This window comes from Nycticebus coucang, chromosome 5 (genome assembly GCF_027406575.1).
Source record: "Nycticebus coucang isolate mNycCou1 chromosome 5, mNycCou1.pri, whole genome shotgun sequence".
NCBI lineage: Eukaryota > Metazoa > Chordata > Mammalia > Primates > Lorisidae > Nycticebus > Nycticebus coucang.
Window position 1 is genome coordinate 115,110,047 of NC_069784.1, and position 20,061 is coordinate 115,130,107.

The following is a 20,061-nucleotide window of genomic DNA, read 5'->3' on the forward strand; positions in this document are numbered from 1 at the left end:
AGCTACTCCCACATGTTAAAAAGTTAAAAACCCGCTTGAGCTCAGGAGTTCGAGACTCGCCTGAGCGACAGTGAGACCCCGACTCATGAAAAAAATGGAAAAACCCAGCCGGGCGCCGCTGCGAGCGCCTGTAATCTCAGCGGCTTCCGGAGGCTGAGGCAGTGGGGTGCCCGCAGCCCGAGTCTGAGGTTGTGGTGAGCTACCACGCCCACTGCACTCTGCTCAGGGGCATAGGGTGGGACCCTGTCTCAACAAAAAAAAAAAAAAAAAAAAAAAGTAAAGAAATAAAAAATAAGCAATGAAATAAAATAAAAAAGCCAAATAAAATAAAATAAAATAAAAAGTTAAAAACCTTCCATCAAATAATCAGCAGGGTGGGGCTTTGGTGTGTGCCACACCTTTGGGGGGCAAGACATGATTGCAAGAGGGACTTTGCCTAACAAATGCAATCAGTGTAACCTGGTTTCTTGTACCTTCAATGACTCCCCAACAATAAAAAAAAAAAAAACAGAAAAAAAATAATAATAATAAGCAGGTATTTTACAGAATTAATTACATGCCACAGTTTCTAAGTCTGTTTTACTGGGCAACACCATTTTCTGTTTTCACATTGATTGCCACTAAGTGTATGTGAAAAGCAGCTAATCTAGGAGTCTATCATCTCAAGAAATTAAGATGTAATACCAACAAAAATGCATACATAAGATAGTTGCTGAAACATCTTCAATACAAAAAAAAGATGAACACCCTAAATAGAAAACAGTTAAGCAAATTATGATTAAAAAACATTTAAATATTCTACAGGTATTAAAATTAACATTTGTGAAAAATATTTAATGACATGAATAACTATAAAAAATGTCACTAAAGACCATGTAGTCCCCAGTCAATGGTAAATTCTTTTCCTTGCACTTTCTCAGAGAATGAGAGATCTTCAGCAGAGATGGGCGGTGCTGAGCAATGGCAGGTGCTCTCCCGAGATTATATTACAGTTTCAACTCTGACTCCTTTCTTTATCAGGACCAGGGTTCGGTATCTACGCAGTTGTTCACCTTCTCCTTCCTGTGATGTCCCTTTGGCTCCGTCGTAGCCATAAAGACCATTCCTACTGGGATGTGGCCTCTGCTAATTTCAAGCATGCCATCGGGCTGTCCTGTGAGCTGGTGGTCGAGCACATCCAGAGCTTTCTGCACTCAGGTATCTACGGTGCCGGAGCAGTTCATTTTGGCTATTTCTTTAGTAGGCAGCATTGTTGCCTCAAAGGGCCTAGTAAATACCTAATGCAAATACTGATGCATGATTTTTGTCCTGGAAATAATTAAAACAGAATCACATGGTCAGTGACAGCCTTCTAAGTAGATTATTGAAGAGAAAGCAGGTGCCCATGTATTCTGTACAAAATTATCAAACCAAATATTCACAATGCATGTGTGGTTGAAAATAAAATACCTACTAAAAGATCTAAGATATCTGTGTGTTAAGAGAAGGGAAACATTCAAATATGTAATAAATAAAAAAGAAGAAATATCCCTGTAGCCTGGGGGTGGGGTGGGGTTGTATCTTGGTGTCCTGCTTCAGCTGGGGGGCTAAAGGGAAGGGGTAGGGTTTTAGAAAAGGACGTGATTATGAACAAAAGTAGCCTAACAGGCTCAGGATGGAGAGAAGTTTCTTAATATCTGTGGCATTTTGAAAAAAGATGTGACTATGTAGGGTGGCCTACATGTTGAAGTCACGGGAGAGGGACCTAGAGGTAGGGGGAATGAGTCAGCTGTGATACCAGGGGGGCCATATGTGTGAAGATCTAAAGTCTGGACACAGAAGAACATTACTGCTATCCACAGAGCTTGTAAATAGCAGAAAGGTACAAGGAAGTAAGAGGGGGCAGGGGTCCTTGCTGGAGAAGAGAGAGAAACTAGGGAGGACATTGACCCCCAAGGAAGAGTCACAAAGCCAAGTTAACAAAGTGTGTCTCTACTAAGTTTAGCAAGGACAATTTGCCCTACACCGAAAGAACACTGATTAAGAAAGAAAACAAGTGGGTTTTTCCACACATAGGTGGTAACAGATGACAATATCTATAGGGGTCCATATTCTTGACCAGGGCATTGCTTTAGGGATCCTCCTGTGAAAAGCGCTTCTGTGGGATTACAAGGACCTTGTCAAACAACATGTAAGTGTACTTTGAATTTAGCAAATAGAATGTGATTTTTTTTTTTTAAGTGTTCATTCCTTTAGTCTGGAGCTATAGTACCCACTGAAGCCAGGATGACAAGGTTCAACAAGTGCTAGGACTCAAGAATTTTTGTTTTCCAAGAGCATCTATTAATTTACTCTGGCATTATTAGTAAGGAAAGTATGTTTTACTTTATGCATTTCAGATTTTTTTGAATTTTTACCAGCTAGTATTTAGGTTGTGTTTAATGATATGTTCTACCTATTATACAATTGATTTTGAAAAAATGTTTGTCGACACAAAACAGTGAGTCATGTATTTCATCTTCATTTATCTAGTAATGAATGAAACAAGTTAAAATTGGATACAATGTTTTTAAAAAGTTTTGCTGTATTTTTTTGTTATGGCCATTTTTTTCATTATCCTATTTTTCTTTCTTAGAAATTGTAAGTATCTTTTCATCACTTGGACTTTCTTCTTTTGCTACAGATGGCCATTTCAGTCCCCCCTGTACACTAAAGTTGAGCCATACCTTGATTATTTCTTTTTTTTTTTTTTTAATCTTGTAGTGGGACCTTGCTATTTGTTTATTTATTTATTTATTTATTTATTTTTGCAGTTTGGCCGGGGCCGGGCTTGAACCTGCCACCCCTGGTATATGGGGCCAGCGCCCTACTCCTTGAGCCACAGCCCTCCTTGATGATTTCTTTTTCCTGCAGACATCAGGTATGAGAGCATGATCAACACCATGCTGAAGGACCTTTTTGAGTTGCTGGTAGCGTGTGTAGCCAAGCCTACAGAAACCATCTCCAGAGTGGGCTGCTCCTGTATTAGGTGAGAAAAATGTTTCCTGACTCCACAAAGTTGAACTTTTATTACAAAACCCAAGGAAATTAAATTATCTTTGAGTAGCAATCCAGTTTTTCAGATAGTTTTTTATAATTAAAAATGACTACATTCCCTTAATTCTTTATTCCCGTGCTCAGACAGCAAATCTTTATTGTGGAAGGCATTAAACAGAGTGCTCTGGTTCAGAGAAAGTGATATAAACTTACGTCCCTACCCTCAAGGAGCTTAGAGCCTGTTTAAAATGATGTAGCAGAGAGAAGGTCATGTGAAAAATGGTAAGAGGGAAGATTAAGTGATAAATGCCAGACAACGGGAAGCTGCCTGCAAGAGCTTCATCACAGCAGTGTCACTTGCCCTCTAAGGTGGGCATTTGCTAGGTGGGGACTTTCCAAGCAGAAGAACAAGATGAACAGACACATGGAGATAAGAATTATAAGTGACAATAAAAGGTTTGGGGATTCTGTTTTGTTTGTTCATTATCTGTGGAGAAGTGGTAGAAAATGTGGCTAGAGGGGAATATGTACATCTTTACAAGTCTTTGAGATACATAAAAATCAAGAAACGTAAAATCCCTGCAGACAGAAACAAATGAAGCCCTCCCAGCAAGATCTGTAAGCCCAGCAAGTCGAAACTTGCACGGGTGAATCAGAAAGGACGCTTTGACTATGTTTCTTGGAAGTAAAATAATGGACCATAACATAGTCTGTCTCAAAACTTTCATAGTGACCTCATAATCAGTACAGAAGACATGAAGTCTTGCATACAAGTCGAAGTCTAATCATTGGCCTATTTATAGTGGGAATACATTGATTTTTTTTAAATATTTTTTAGTAAAATGAGTTAGAAGTAGTATGTTGACAATGGAATACCAGATGGGCAAAAGGTGAAGTGGTAACAGATGGGGAGACTTACAGGAAACTACGGAATAAATCTAAGTATGAGTCTATAAGGGCCTAAATTTTGCGATGACAAAGTGTTTGGATTCCAGACCTCTTTCTTGTTTCTTCGGGCAGGTACGTCCTGGTGACAGCGGGCCCTGTGTTCACAGAGGAAATGTGGAGGCTTGCCTGCTGTGCCCTGCAGGACGCGTTCTCCGCCACACTCAAGCCTGTGAAGGTAAATCACTGCCAGGAGACAGCTGAGCGTTTCCAAGCTCCCTTAGCTCCCCGATGCCTTGTCAACCTGGGCAGCTGAGCTCGGCCTGTCTCCTCAGAGCAGAGAAGTTTCTGGGGCAGTACTTCTGTCCCAGGCTCAGTGACCGGGCCTGGTGCCAGGAAGCAGGGCATCCAGTGAGCACCTGCTCTTTCTCCCTAGGACCTGCTGGGCTGCTTCCACAGCGGTGCGGAGAGCTTCAGCGGGGAAGGCTGCCAGGTGCGGGTGGCCGCCCCCTCGTCCTCCCCCAGCGCCGAGGCTGAGTACTGGCGCATCCGAGCCATGGCCCAACAGGTAAGGGCTGGGGCTTGGGGGGGTCTCAGGGATTCTAGAAACTCAAAAGAAATACGTGTTGGGAGTCCTTCCGGAAGGTCTTACGTCACCAACCTGCCTTGCATTCCCCTAGGGACATAGGCATCTTGGGAACCATTTTTTACCAGGGATGACTTGAACCCAATCAACCCTGTTCTCTTTTCCCACCATCTCTTACTTGTTGCATCTTTAGTGCTGTCTGCAGCCTTGCCACTGTCCTGTACCCATAACTTCCTTCAACCACTTCTAAATATTTGCTTAAATATTACTGTTACCGCTAGACTATGCATGCCTGATGATGGCAAAGTTATTTGACTTATTTCTTATACCTCCCATCCCGAGCGCAGAATTTAACATTTAAAAGTTGGTTGTGAACACCTGAGGAGCAGAGAACATATTCTGTAGGTTGACCTTGGTATTCCTAGAGCAAAGTATAGAGAAGATTATTAGGATGTGAGTCACTGAAGACCTCGTAGTTTTAGCACAAGCTATAGATATGCCCCCAAGTGGCATGGCCGTCTGCCTGTAAGAAACCCAGTATAACTAAGTGCTATCCCTCCATTCACTTATTCATAACAATGTTATTCATAGTAGTGAAAAAGCAGAAATGGACAAAATTCCCAACAATCATCGACTGGCTAAACACTCCAGTGAGCTGTCTGTTGCTGTCTCTCTTAGTATCCAGAAAGTATTCTGCATGTATGGTTACATGTTTACAATATTAAACAGGTTTTGCAAATGTGTGTAAACTGTCAGATTTGCATGAATTTTGAAGAAATAAAATGCATTGGGGGTTATACTCAAAAGGCTCCTTTTCTCTACAAGATCTGCCTGAATGGTTAATAAATTTTTCTCTTTGGACACCGATGATCCAGGTCCCCTAATGACCCATGTAAGGAACTCAGTCCCTTTCAAACTGTCAGATGAGAAGTTTCCTGGGCAGGCCTGGCATCTGTAGGCGTTCCCTTAGGTAGTGAGTGAAGAACTTTTTACTGCCCGTTTCTCGCATCATCTGCTGACTGAAGCCTTCCCAACCTCCAGGACATGATGCTTCTGCTGGTTCTGAAGGGAGGGACCGCATTCCTCTGAAACAGTCTGCGGAAGTTAGAACAGAAGCACTGCTGCTCTAAGGTTGTGATCAAGACCCACTGGCAACAGCATGGCAGTTGTGGCTGCTACAGCTAGAGGGGGGCTTGGAGTGACAGCAGAGGAGCCAAGAGGGTGGCCCTCCAAAGGGACAGCTTCTCTAAATAAGCAGCTGTTACACCCAGCTAGATAAAGTAGTCTTTTCAACCGTGTCTAACTGTACAGTGAGAATGTGAAAATGTCAGTGGAATTCCTCTTCTGAAATAGATCCTTAATGGAGAAGAACAGTAGAGACTGTTGAGTGATCTTTAGCTTCTGAATATTTCTCTGTCTTCCTCAGTCTGAAACCTTTCTCCTAAAATAACCTTCTCCTTAAAATAACCCTGTATTCGTGGCCCTTATCGAAGCTGCAGCTGCTTCCATATAGCTGCTGTGGTCAAAGAGGAGCCTAGAGTGACAGTTTTCCTCGACGGTCGCGGTTCTGTTTGCTGTAACTGATCAGCAACATTTTGGGAAAACACAGAAAAAAAAAAAAAATAACCCTGTATTCAATAATCTGACAATTCTTAGAAGATTGGGAACTAAAGTGTATCTTTAAAAATATTCTAATCTTGGGCGGCGCCTGTGGCTCAGCGGGTAGGGCGCCAGTCCCATATGCCGGAGGTGGCGGGTTCAAACCCAGCCCCGGCCAAAAAAAAAAAAAAAAATATTCTAATCTTTTGAAAGGGGTTTCAAGTCATGTGAAGTGAAATCATTTGGATCAGAGATCCAATAAGGGGTTACAGTTTTCTTGGTCATATCTGCCATTGACTGGGAAAGTCACACAGCCACATCAGTAGTCCTGACAGGAGAAGTCCTAATTAATTTCTTTTTTTTTTTTTTTTTTGTAGAGACAGAGTCTCACTGTACCGCCCTTGGGTAGAGTGCCGTGGCATCACACAGCTCACAGCAACCTCTAGCTCTTGGGCTTACGCGATTCTCTTGCCTCAGCCTCCTGAGCAGCTGGGACTACAGGCGCCCGCCACAACACCCGGCTATTTTTTGGTTGCAGTTTGGCCGGGGCTGGGTTTGAACCCGCCACCCTCGGCATATGGGACCGGCGCCCTACTCACTGAGCCACAGGCGCCGCCCTTAATTTCTTATTCCTATGTGGGATATAATAGGATACCAAACAGACTCAAAATCAGAGATGACCTTTTGCAAACATAGGTCCTCTTTATATATTCTTAATTAATATTCAATGTCTGTACTGGTTATATGGAGTGTAATGAATGTTGCATAGTAGAACAAATAGCATTATTAGTGTCAGTAGCTAACATTCATTGAGTATTTATTCTTCCCTTCTAATGCTTTGCCTACATAATACACCTAAAACAATTCACTTAATTCTCACAACAAACCTGCCAGGTAGAAAACCATTATCATCTCAATTTTATGGCCAGAGAAATGGGTAGAGAGAATGGACAGCTCACCTCAGGCCGTCCAGCTCATCCAGCTCCTGCTGGAGCCAGGTTGGGGCAGGTGGAGATCTGACCTGAGCCTTTGTACGCCTGTGCAGGTGTTCATGTTGGACACTCAGTGCTCCCCAAAGACTCCAAACAACTTCGATCATGCGCAGTCCTATCAGCTCATTATTGAGCTGCCTCCTGATGAGAAACCAAACGGACATACCAAGAAAAGGTGAGTTTCAACATGAAAGGCGCTTAAAAATAAGAAAGTTGATTTATTCCTAGGTCTTGCTCACTGTCATCCACGGTTTGGCCAAGAATACTGAAAACATTATTTTTTCATTTGGCAATGGTTTTCATAAAGGCTGTAAGCCTTTTAACCAAATTCTCCACATTTCATATGTATTACTTTGCTTGGGCTTCCATGAGAGAGTTTCACAGACTGGGTAACTTAAAGGACAGAAATTAATTTCTCACAGTTCTGGGGTCTAGAAGGCTGAGATGGAGGTGTTGGCAGGATTTCCTCTGAGGTCTCTCACCTTAGCACGTAGACGGCTGTCTTCTTTCTGTGTCCTCACATGGTTGTTCTTCTCATAAAGACATCACTCATACTGGATTAGGACTTACCTCAATGACCTTGTTTTGACTTAATATCTCTTTAACAACCCTTTCTCCAAATACAGTACCCTAGTACTTAGGGCTTCAACATATGAATTTAGCCTCAGTGCCTGTAGCTAAAGTGGCTAAGGCGCTAGCCACATACACCCCAGAGCTGGTTGGTTCGAATCCAGTCCGGGCCTGACAAACAAGAATGACAGCTACAACCAAAAAATGGCCCGGCATTGCAGCAGGTGCCTATAGTCCCAGCCACTTGGGAGGCTGAGGCAAGAGAATCGCTTAAGCCCAGGAGTTGGAGGTTGCTATGAGCTGTGATGCCACAGCACTCTACCTAGGGTGACAGCTTGAGGCTCTGTCTCAAAAAAAAAAAAGAAAGAAAGAAAAGAAGAGTTTGTAGAAGACACACCCAGCCTATAACATCATACACGTATAACCATTTTATTTTTAATGTAAATAGAGGCATCATTCAGATTGTTTCAGTGAGAAATACACAAACTTCTCCATGAACAATATGGCAGTTGGGAAACAAAAAGGCCTGTACCCTGCCACAAGAAACTTGCCCTTTTTATTTATTTATTTATTTATTTATTTTTGAGACAGGCTTACTATGTCACCCTCAATAGAGTGCTGTGGCATCACAGCTCATAGCAACCTCAAACTCTTGGGCTTAAGCAATTCTCTTGCCTCAGCCTCCCAAATAGCTGGGACTATAGGCACCTGCCATGATGCCTGGCTGTTTTTTTTTTTTTGGTTGTTGTTGCAGTTGTCATTGTTGTTTAGCTGGCCTGGGCCGGGCTCAAACCTGCCAGCCTCGATGTATGTGGCTGGTACCCTACTCCCTACTCACTGAGCTACAGGCACTGAGCTGCAACTTGCCCTTTTTAAAAACTATCATCCTGCAGAAAAAAAAAAAAAATATATATATATATATTTTTTTTTATATATATATAATTTTTTTTTATATATATATATATATATATATATATAATTCCTGGAGTTGAAGATGAAGGCAAGGACTGACATTTCCCATTTTTAAACTTCTGACACACCAACAGTGGTAAGCATTTGAGTACTGTAGGTGAAATCCAGTGGGGAGATGTTTGTAGTCCTATTTTACCCATGACAACACATTTAAAGAAACTGGATCACTTATTTAAGGACACAAAACTACTATCTATTGTCTGTCTATTCTGTACAGACAGAATCAGAACTGGGTGTCCTGAAAAGGCTTCTGCCCTTTCCCATTTCCATTTTAGGGTGAGAGTTGGGGCAATGGACTGAATATTTGTGTCCCTTCAACTTCATATGTTTTAATTCTCACCCCAATGTAATGGTATTAGGAGGTAGAACATTTGGGAGGAAATTAGGTTATGAGGGTGGAGCCCTCATGAACAGGATTAGTGCCCTTAAAGGAAGAGACGTGAGACAGCCCTCTTTCTGCCATGTGAGGATACAATTAAAAGATAGTGGTCTTTGAGGACTTGCCCTTATCAGGATGGGAACATGCTGGCATGGCACCCTGACCTCAGACTTCCAGGTTCCAACTGTGAGAAATCACTTTCTATGATTTAAAACCCACCCAGTCTATGGTATTTTGTAATAGCCACCCGAGCCAAGACAGTTGCTATCACTTTATGAGCTCTGGGAGATTTGTCCAAAAGTTAGCTAGTTTGCATAGCAATTTGATTAATACAACCATGTGGGTGAAATTTCTAGACAGTAATTTTTTTAGTCAAGTGTTGGTACATACAAAAGAATATGTGGAATGTTCATAAGTTATAAAGCATGGATAAAAACCAACATAAATGTGACCCTGCCACCCAGCTTCAGAAATAGAATATTCCCAGTATCCCATGTAAACATATCCTCCCAATTCTAGCCCCTGCCTCCCTCAACTGCCAGTCACTAGTTTAATCTATTTTATATACCAAAGATTGTGTAATCCTTTCACATCTTAAAAGATTAACCTACTTCAGAATTTCAGTTCTTTTCTTATCTTTTTTTCCTTTTTTTATATTTCTCATTCCCATTCAGCAAATTATTCTCACTGGATCCTTTTTTGAAGTGAAAGTATGGAAAAAGGAATAAAAATAGGCTAAATTCAAATTACAAATAAAACAGAGGAAAAATAAAATAACCTAATGTTCTTATTATGTTATTGTTTTGAAAGGTTAGGATTTAAAAATATATCAAAATGGCTCATAAATTTACTTATCTCTTCTAATAGGCAATTACCCACTCACTATAGTTAAGTAAAACAAGAAAAGCATATTAAATTGTCTAGCCGGTTCCCTGAGCCAAAGACATTCCCTTATATCCATTAAGAGTTTGATAAGTTCACACCTAATGGGTACAATTCACACTGTCTGGTGGATGGACACAATTATAATCTTGATTCAAACTGTATAAAGTTAATGCACGTAATCAAAATTTTTGTACCCTTGTAACATTCTGAAATTAAAAAAAAAAGTTATCAGCCAAATTCTGTATTTTACAGTCTCGGATTTACCTCTTATTAGCAGAGGCGATTCTTAATTTAGCATAGGATACAGTGGAAGATCCTTAACAACCCTAAAGAAATACTGGCCAGGTACATCCTGTTAAAATCACCATGGGGAAAAAAACCCAACTGAAACCAGATCAGAGCATTCAAATAAAGAGACATCTGGGGTTTGTTTATTTTAATAGCTTTGACATTGGTAGCCTGAAGCTTTACTCAATCCACATAATTGTAATTAGAGCTATAAGATGTATTTTAAACTATGAATCTGTTTATCTCTGATCCTGACATTAGCATGTTTTAAGTCAACACTTATTATGCAATTAAACTCTCAATTATCCGATCAGGAGACTGGCTTCCAAAAGCAGGAAGATTGCAGTTCCCTTCTTAAAGGTGTGCTGAGAAAAAGGTTGAAACACTTGAGTAAAATGAATTGGAAAGTTATTTTGTTGACTTTAAGATCTTTCTTGTCTGTCAGTATAGATGATTAAGAATTACATACCTATAAGGTGATTTCACTTTTTCAACGTCTTTCTGAAAGTTTCCCCTTCCCCTGTTTCTCGCTGCATCATTTAGCTCAAACCTAAAGTAAAGGGTATGTTCTGTCCTTTTATACATGCATGGTTAGCAATTTTGTATCTTAAAACATCAAAAGATGATTTTGATTGAGAAAGATATTTCAAAATCCAAAAGTGGCTTTCCATTAGCTCTCTCTTTAGGCATGTGCTGGAAAATGCCTTTCCAGTTCTCAGGGGAGACAACAGAAAATATCCTTGTGGGCCAAGGGTTTTTATGCCTTCAGAAGGCTGATGAAGCTCCCTGCTTCCGGAATCTGGATCCTATCGGAGTGGTGTTGAAGCATCAGAACCACTTCAGGAGAGCTTTTCCTCCAGGCAGTGATCTGTTCAGCAGCTTACACCCAGGACTTTTGTTATTTTGTTTGTTTTGGAGACTCACTGAGGGCTGCTCTCACCAGATATTTTCCCAGCTACTGGGGACAAAAGGATGAATAAGATACTGCCCTTTTCACTTGTAACATAGTATGGTGAGGACAGACTTGTAGGATCAGTGAAGTATTTCCCTTCTTAGTGGGAAGGGAAGTGTGGACAGGAGACACCACACCAAACTGGTACCTTACAGCCCTCTTCTTCAGAAGAGTGCATGTTCAGGTTTCCTAATATCTTAAATCACTTTCCAAAAGTTACTTAAGGAAGAGCTGAGAGTAGAGGGAATGGAGAGTTATTGTTTAGTGGGTTCAGAGTTCCTATTAGGGATGATGGAAAAGTTCTAGCAATAGTGTAGGTACTGGTTACACAGATTGTAAATATACTTAATACTGCTGAATATACATGTAAAAATGGTTGAAATCGTAACTTTATTATATACATTTTACCACAAAAAGATTAAAGCGATTTATTTTAAAAGTCTATTGTTTCTGAATGACAGTCCTTCCTTACTGATTTCATCTTCCTTGAAAGTTAGGTGTTTCCCTCCAGGGACAACTGCACGAAGGGCAAAGACAGCACCTAGATTTATTTAAGATTTTAATTATTTTCTGCTAGTTAAAGAGTACTTTTCTTGCTAATTTATAAAAATAACTTTTAAATTCCAGAATAAAACAGAAACTTATTAATAGTTGTACCTTCAAATCAATGTTAATAAGAGTTGTCGTAATCTCATAATTATCCAGTTTGGAGAATTATTTGGCAAAATAACAGCATAGGCTACTTTTATAAAATTCTGAGAACAACAAGAAGGAAAATGAAACCATAAACCTAAAAAACCACATTGATGAATTAAAATGTTTGGAAACGTAGAATAGGTTGAGCATCTCCGCTCCAAAAATTTGAAATCCGAAATGCTCCATCACTTGAAACTTTTTGAGCACTGAGGTGAAGCTGCAGGTGGAGGTCACCTGACCTGACAGGGTGGGTCACAGTCAGAATGAAGGTACAGGACCCACTTTACTGAACACCCCAAGGAAAAGAAAGACCAGAGTCCTCCATCCACTAGTTAGAATTAAAATGTTACCACGGAATACTCCCAAAAGTTTGCCCCTTTTCTAAGGAAGACATTTGAATAAGTTTACTTTGTTAATGTCACATAAGTCATTGTGACATGGGTGAAGTCTGCATGGCCTTGAGATAACTGATAGACGTCACACAGGCGACCATTCATCGACCCGTTTCTTTTCATTTGAAGCGTTTCTTTCAGGGAGATCGTGGTGAGCTTGCTGTCTCATCAAGTGCTGCTCCAGAATTTGTATGACATCCTGTTAGAAGAGTTTGTCAGAGGCCCGTCCCCTGGAGAGGAGAAGACCGTCCCGGGGCCGGAGGCCAAGCTGGCCGGCTTCCTGCGTTACATATCCATGCAGAACTTGGCGGTCATTTTTGACCTGCTGCTGGACTCGTACCGGACGGCCCGAGAGTTCGACACCAGCCCCGGGCTCAAGTGCCTGCTGAAGAAGGTGTCGGGCATCGGGGGCGCCGCCAACCTCTACCGCCAGTCGGCCATGAGCTTCAACATCTACTTCCACGCGCTGGTGTGCGCCGTCCTCACCAATCAGGAAGCCATCACCGCCGAGCAGGTGAAGAAGGTCCTGTTTGAGGACGACGAGAGGAGCACAGACTCCTCCCAGCAGTGTTCATCAGAGGACGAGGACATTTTTGAGGAGACGGCCCAGGTCAGCCCCCCGCGGGGCAAGGAGAAGAGGCGGTGGCGCGCGCGGCTGCCCTCGCTGAGCGCCCAGCCGGTCAGCAACGCCGACTGGGTGTGGCTGGTGAAGCGGCTGCACAAGCTGTGCATGGAGCTGTGCAACAACTACATCCAGATGCACCTGGACCTGGAGCACTGCGCCGTGGAGGAGCCGCCCCTGGGCAGGAGCGACCCGTTCTTCATCCTGCCCTCCTTCCAGTCCGAGTCGTCCACGCCGTCCACGGGCGGCTTCTCCGGGAAGGACACGCCATCCGAGGACGACCGAAGCCAGGCCCGGGAGCACCCGGGCGAGGCCCTGGGTCTGCGGCTGGGCAGCGGGGACACGCTGCTGCCGCCGCCCAGCCCCAAGGTGGAGAGGAAGGACCCCGGCCGCAGGAAGGAGTGGTGGGAGAACGCGGGGAACAAAATCTACACCATGGCGGCCGACAAGACCATCACCAAGCTGATGACCGAGTACAAGAAGAGGAAGCAGCAGCACAACCTGCCCGCCTTCCCCAAGGAGGTCAAGGCGGAGAAGAAGGGAGAGTCGCTGGGCCCCCGGGGCCCGGACTCCCCGCTGCTCCAGCGGCCGCAGCACTTGGTGGACCAGGGGCAGATGCGACATTCCTTCAGCGCGGGCCCCGAGCTGCTGCGACAGGACAAGAGGCCCCGCTCGGGCTCCACCGGGAGCTCCCTGAGCATCTCGGTGAGAGATGCCGAAGCACAGATCCAGGTAGGTGCCCAGGGGTCCGACCCACATGTCCCCGCGCAGAGCCCATGGGCAAGGCCTAAGGTTTGATGGGCCCAGCAGGGCCTGTGGACCACCTTACCTCCCCGTCAGAGGGCTGCCTGTGCCTGAGAGGTAGATCGGCCTGTATCAGTATCCCAGTAGGAAACTGAAATTTTACTCTCAGACAATTTGAGGAACCGTTTTTCTTCATTGTGACATATACACAGGGTGCCAAAAAATGCATATACATTTTAAGAAAGGAAAAAATTATGTTAAAATTGTAATAATATATACGACAAAAGATGAATACAAGTCACTTTGAGCATCTCTTATGATTGCACAGGTCAAAAAATAATAATAATTGCACAAGTCACCTGTGACGTGAGTATGACTATTTTTGAGACAGAATCTCACTTCATTGCCCTTAGTAGAGTGCTGTGGCAACACAGCTCACAGCAACCTCAAACTCTTGGGCTCAAGTGATTCTTTTGCCTCAGCCTCCCAAGTACCTGGAACTACGGATGCTTGCCACAAGCCTGGCTAGTTTTTCTATTTTTAGTAGAGATGGGGTCTTGCTCTTGCTCAGGCTGGTCTCAAACTCTTGAGCTCAAGCAATCCACCTGCCTTGGCCTCCTGGAGTGCTAGGATTGCAGGCGGGAACCACCACAGCCTGCCTGTTAAGTATGACAATTTAATACAATTTTTTCCTTTCTTAAATTGTATATATAGATACTTTTTGGCATTCTCTGTATTAGTGAGAATTAAGAGCCCACCTATGATAAATAAGGTGAAGCTAAAGCTTATAAAATGTATGGACCTAGTTTGTTATTGGAAAATGGCCCAGAAGAAATTCTGTAGTTATGAAGCATGATGTTTAAAGGAAAAAGGTAAAGTGAATGTTATGATGTGATTATGCCAATGAATTGCTTTTGTCTCATTTTTTTCTGACCCATCCCGAGCACATAAAAATTCTCATTTTTCAAGGGGCTTTGAGTGTGTCTGTTCCTTCATATACTTATTATTTATAATTCTACAGTATATAAGAGTTTGAGAAGAAAACAGTGTTGATACTGTTTGGGCCAGTTCAGAGAGAGAAAGGAGAAAAATAGAGATATAAAGAAAGCCTTTTAAAAATAATCTGAATGTTAAAATTGTAGATCCCTGTCACAAGCATGTATTCTTAGAATGAATATAAATTTGGAATTGCTATGAATTTTGCAAGATGCCTTATTTTCCTCTGAAGGATATTGAATATAGAATTAAAATTCATAATTCAGAATTTGCAAAAATCACCTTAGACTACACCAGTCAAACTGAGATGTATGATTATACTTCAGTAGACAACCTTCTTAGCAAATCATATTATCTTAATTATTATTTTTTTTTTGAGACAGAGTCTCACTATGTTTCCCTCAGTAGAGTGCTGTGATGTCACAACTCACAGCAACCTCCAATTCCTGGGCTTAAGCAATTCTCTTGCCTCAGCCTCCCAAGTAGCTGGGACTACAGGTGCCCACCACAATACCTGGCTATTTTTGTTGTTGTTGTTGCAGTTGTCATTGTTGCCTTTGCTGGCCCAGGCCAGGTTCAAACCTGCCTGCCTGGGTGTATGTGGCTGGCGCATTACCCTCTGAGCTACAGATACCACCCAATTGCATATTATCTTAATTGCTTTTTCATATCATGGGGATTTGCTAATGATTTTAAAAGTTATCCAAATTAAGACAGACCTAGTCTGAGTTATCCGGGCATTAAAAAGACTGCTGATTAAAAGTATCATATATGGTCCATGGGAAAAAATCTCATTATGAGAAGGCAAGAGAGTGTTTTAAAAATCTGAGTAATACGTAAAATTTTAGTAGTTTGTGATAACAGAAAATAAGGCATTTCTAATGTTATATGAATTTCTGCCCACCCACGTATATTGTGAAATTAAACTGCAGTTTATTATAGGCACATTAAATTAGTGAAAACTCATTTATTAAACTGAGAGCCCATTTACAAGAGTGTTCAAATGAAACAATGGAGGAAAGCCACTAATTTTCTCTTAAATCGTTTCTTTTAGGCGTGGACCAACATGGTGCTAACAGTGCTCAATCAGATTCAGATCCTCCCAGACCAGACCTTCACTGCCCTGCAGCCAGCAGTGTTCCCATGCATCAGCCAGCTGACCTGTCACGTGACAGACATCAGGGTCCGCCAGGCTGTGAGAGAGTGGCTGGGCAGAGTCGGCCGAGTCTATGACATCATTGTGTAGCTGGCTCATGTTCTGCTCCTAAGAAAATATATTAGGGATGGTTAGAGTCAGCCTGCCAATCCAGCTAATAGCATTTTTCCCACCACCAGCCCCACTTAAACTAGTGTTTCCTAAAGTAAAAAGCCTTTCCAGCCGCTCTCTAAATAATCAGCATCGGGCCCATTCTGAGTACTGAGGTTGTATCTAGATGACAGAAATGATACTTTGATTTTGCACATTATTATAGAAGAGTTGACATTCCTTGATACTGTCCCAGATCTTGAAGTTTATTTTCCAGTGCTTTTGCTTATGGTATTGTCCCCACATGGGTCATTTTCAAGGGCCACTCCTTTAAAAACACTCCATTGATCCATTTGATCCATCATTTGACAAATAAATGCAATTCCTAAGGCAGTATCTGCTGGTGAGTCAAGCTGATATGGGAACACTCAAACGTCTAGTACTAGATTCTATTAACTGGAGGGAGATTGATGTGATGATCATAGTTTTGGCTGGGAAGAAAACAGCCACAAAAATATGTTCTTGGGTGTCGTGATCAAGAAAGAAATGCCTTCTATTATAAAATAATCCGAAACATTTCAAAATCATTCTCAAATTGTTAAGATTTTCAGGTATTCATCACCTTCCCCTTGTAAGGTACTGTTGTGCCTTTTCCCCCCCATATCTGAAGGAAGAAAATTCTTTCCTACCAGGGTTTTAAGTATGTGGCTTGGCAGCCTTTGACACAGAGTGCCGTGACAGTAGCTGATACATACGTTGTCAAGAGACAGAAGACTGGCTGGCTACTCTGGGGGTCTCATTGGTCTTTGCTTCTGTCCCCAAGGCAAACAAGGAAAGGAAAGAAAAAATGGTGCCTTAGTCCTTTGTTGCACAGACATTTCTATGCCCCATAACTATCTGAACATAAGGTATAACATTTGGTTTTTAAGAAACCAAAACATTAAACTGCAACTCATTTTATATCAACCCCTTGGAGTGATGGAACTCAGAGTCCTCCATGCATCCAGAGAGCAGACTTCTCAGAGAAAGGAGCAAGGAGTGTGGGCTTGGGAGGGATAATGATGAAATCATTTTAAATCTTTAAATATAAGCAATCTTATGAAATCTTGGTGTGAGTTATTCAAGCTGTAGTCTCAGAGAATAAAACTCAAGGGGAAAGGGACACTAAAGTTAGAAAATTAATTTTTTCTACTTCAAATATTTCTCCTAACAAGTAAATTTACCCTCTGTTTCACGTTTCTTTACTCAGACTATTATTTTAAGTGGATATTTCTTTTCCTAAGTATTACTAGAAAATGAATTTGAAAGCTTTATCTTATTACTTGTAATATTTTTATATTTCTTAGATTATAATAATAATTAAAATTCCTCACTCAAGCCCACTTATTAATATGTACATTCTAGAGAGTAGAGTTAGTTGCTAAGACTTATGTTATAATTTCCAAGTCCTTAAAAATGTATTCATAACTGAATATGTCAGTCTTTAAAAATCAAATACTAATTGTTCAGTATTGAAGAAAGGATTTAAAAGGGATTGAATTTTATTAAGTGGTGGTAATTATAAACTTTGCCCTCTTTGAGAAACATGGGGCTTTCTAACTACAAGGTAAGGCAGGGTTCTCTGACCTGGTTAGGAGATGTACAAAACCTGTATCATTCAGTGCGCCATCTAGAGACCACTTCAGAATCTGGAAGACATGTTTACATTTCTTCCCTTCAATTTTTGCTCACTGGACAATAATTCATGTTTAGAAACAGATTGTCAAATATTTGACCTTAACAGGCAATGAATTGTTGGGATAGCAACAAGCCGTGTCCTGTACTTTTTAATTTTTATGTTTTAAAAATTAACATTTGAAAGTCAAGTAGATACTTTATTTCAACAAAAGAAGTACACCGTGATTATTTCTTTTCATACCAAATCTGAGGCTCAGTTTTCCTTTGAGCCTGTGAGCACTCTGTAATTTACTGGGGGGGGGGGGCGCGAAGCCTTTGCATAAAATTAGAGTTTTATACATAGCAACTTTTCATAAAGCATAAAAATTCCAAGGAAGCTGTCTCCATTTATGAATGTCACATCCCAGGCTTACTGTTATTTAATTGTTTAGAAATCAGAATATGTTCGCCCACAGATTCTTTATTATGGGCTTCAAGGTTGGTTTATGAAAATAAGTTTATCCCATTCTGTGTTCAAACACTGTTCTAGTTCTAGCCTGATAGTGGGTCCCGAGAATAAAAGGATGAGAAAGTATCCACAGCTCTTAATCTACTACTTTGTAAGAGGTTTGGGGTACTTTCTCATCATCTCTCTATAACCCAGTCCAGGGCCCACATCATGCCCTCCTCTGTGTCAGAGTTACCCGATGTCCACATTCACATCAGATTTCAACTAGAAAATTAGCAAGATATAGCAATATTTCCCAGGGGTATTTGAAGTTCCCCAAAAGGATACTGCTGATACAAAGTAGTCTCTGAAGAGTAGGACTTCAGCTGACTTTTCCAGCGTGGAGAAGAAGGGAGGAGGTCAGGAACTGCCCAGGCCAGCCCCTCTCTCTGTCCTGCTTCCTTCCTTCCTCTCTTCCTTCACTCCCTCCCACCTTCTCTGAAAATGTCAGATGTTTTTCTCCTCGCGGTCCCTTTTGTGGCAACAGGTAAAACCAAGGTCAAGGCAGCCTTTTGAAGTTAAGGACAGTTCTTAGCATTTACGCACAGATCATATTTACAGAACAAGATTTTACACAGTTGCCTGTATTTGCTGCCAAAAGTGTATCAGACTGAAATTGAAATTTTTTTCTTCTTATATTTTGGCAAACAAGCTTCTGGCAAACTCCAAATGTAAGGGAGCTGCTGACTGAACAGCCCAGCCTCGTGCAGGCATTCTTAGCCAGAGCTCTGTCTGCCTTGAAGGAAGACATAGGTTTTGAGGCCAGAAAGCTAATGCCTTGTTCATGGGAGCTAGCCTGGCTCTGGATCTCCTGATGTGCTTTTAAAGATCTTTAAGACTGTCTCTTTACACCTTTCTGTTTTCTCTCTCTTCCTGGGCTTGTGGTCCAACCTTCACTAGACCTAAAACCAGAACAACTTTCCCATTGGGAGGCTGTATAATGAGCCAGGCAGATGCTAACATACTTAACAGCTCAGATTAAAATGTTTTAAATCAGTTAAGAAAACATTGTTAACATAATCTGAAAATACTTTGAAATAGAAACTTCTTGGTACAATGACCGCTGGGCTTTTCGTTCTTACTATTTTAAGGAAAGGTTTACACTGGATCAGTTGCAAGACAAATAGCCTTAACTGTAAGACAGTAATGCAGTTATATAGCATCTATCTTTGCCAAGTACTTCACAACATTGCTAAAATAGGAAATTTTTCTCTTTCAGAAAGGAAAATCCATTTGTATAAGTCCATCAAACTAAACAGAATGAAGACCTTTGTTTAAAGCTGATAACGGTAGCAAAAGTTCAGCAGGGAGGGTGGCGCCTGTGGCTCAAAGGAGTAGGGTGCCAGTCCCATATGCCTGAGGTGGCAGGTTCAAATCCAGCCCTGGCCAAAAAGAAAACTGCAAAAAAAAAAAGTCTCCATCTTTCTTTAAGGCTGCATAATATTCCATGGTATACATGTACCACAATTTGCTAGTACACAGCTATGATTTAACAATAAAAGAAGAAAAAAAAGTCAAAAGTTCAGCAGGAAGGAAAGAGTTGTTGCTGTGAATGCAAACCTTTACCTAGATTATCATACTTAGTTTTTGTGAGAGACAGATAGTATGTCCTCATTTTTTCAGATGAGGACACATTCCCAGAGAAGTTAGGAAACTTGCCCAAGGTAACAAGTAAAAGGCAAAATTGGGTGCAGAAGAAGTGTTTCTGAATTCACAGGCCATAGTCTCTCTCTCCAAGACCATGCTGTGTAACAGTGTTCTCACCCTTCCTAATGCCACGACCCTTCCTCATGTGGTGACCCCCAACCGCGACAGTTCCTCATGTGGTGACCCCCAACCATAAAATTATTTTCGTTGCTACTTCATAACTGTACTTTTGCTACTGTTACGAATCGTAATGTAAATATCTGATATTCAGGATGGTCTTAGTCGACTCCTGTGAAAGGGTCATTCTATTCCCAAAGGTGTCGCGACCCCCAGGTTGAGAACCGCTACTGTATAAGCATTCTAGTAGGAGAGAGAGTTTCAAAGGAATTATACAATTAAAATGAGAATATTTGATATCCCAGATATTATGG

The 20,061-nt window shown here is 41.6% G+C and overlaps 1 protein-coding gene and 1 non-coding gene across 2 annotated transcripts in view; both read left to right on the forward strand.

Moving 5' to 3' along the window:
- Window positions 1-19,751, forward strand: part of ARFGEF3 (ARFGEF family member 3) — a 180,246-nt gene extending 160,495 nt beyond the window's left edge. The window contains exons 28-34 of the mRNA XM_053592320.1: window positions 1,021-1,197; window positions 2,893-3,007; window positions 4,036-4,138; window positions 4,337-4,468; window positions 7,131-7,252; window positions 12,341-13,565; window positions 15,628-19,751. Coding sequence (XP_053448295.1) covers window positions 1,021-1,197; window positions 2,893-3,007; window positions 4,036-4,138; window positions 4,337-4,468; window positions 7,131-7,252; window positions 12,341-13,565; window positions 15,628-15,819 — 2,066 coding nt within the window. The 3' untranslated portion in view covers window positions 15,820-19,751. The remainder of the gene's footprint in view (window positions 1-1,020; window positions 1,198-2,892; window positions 3,008-4,035; window positions 4,139-4,336; window positions 4,469-7,130; window positions 7,253-12,340; window positions 13,566-15,627) is intronic.
- LOC128587019 (small nucleolar RNA SNORA16B/SNORA16A family) lies at window positions 5,963-6,097 on the forward strand. Its single transcript, XR_008380453.1, has one exon. It is a non-coding gene; the product is annotated as a small nucleolar RNA SNORA16B/SNORA16A family (small nucleolar RNA).
- Window positions 19,752-20,061: the final 310 nt, after the last annotated feature.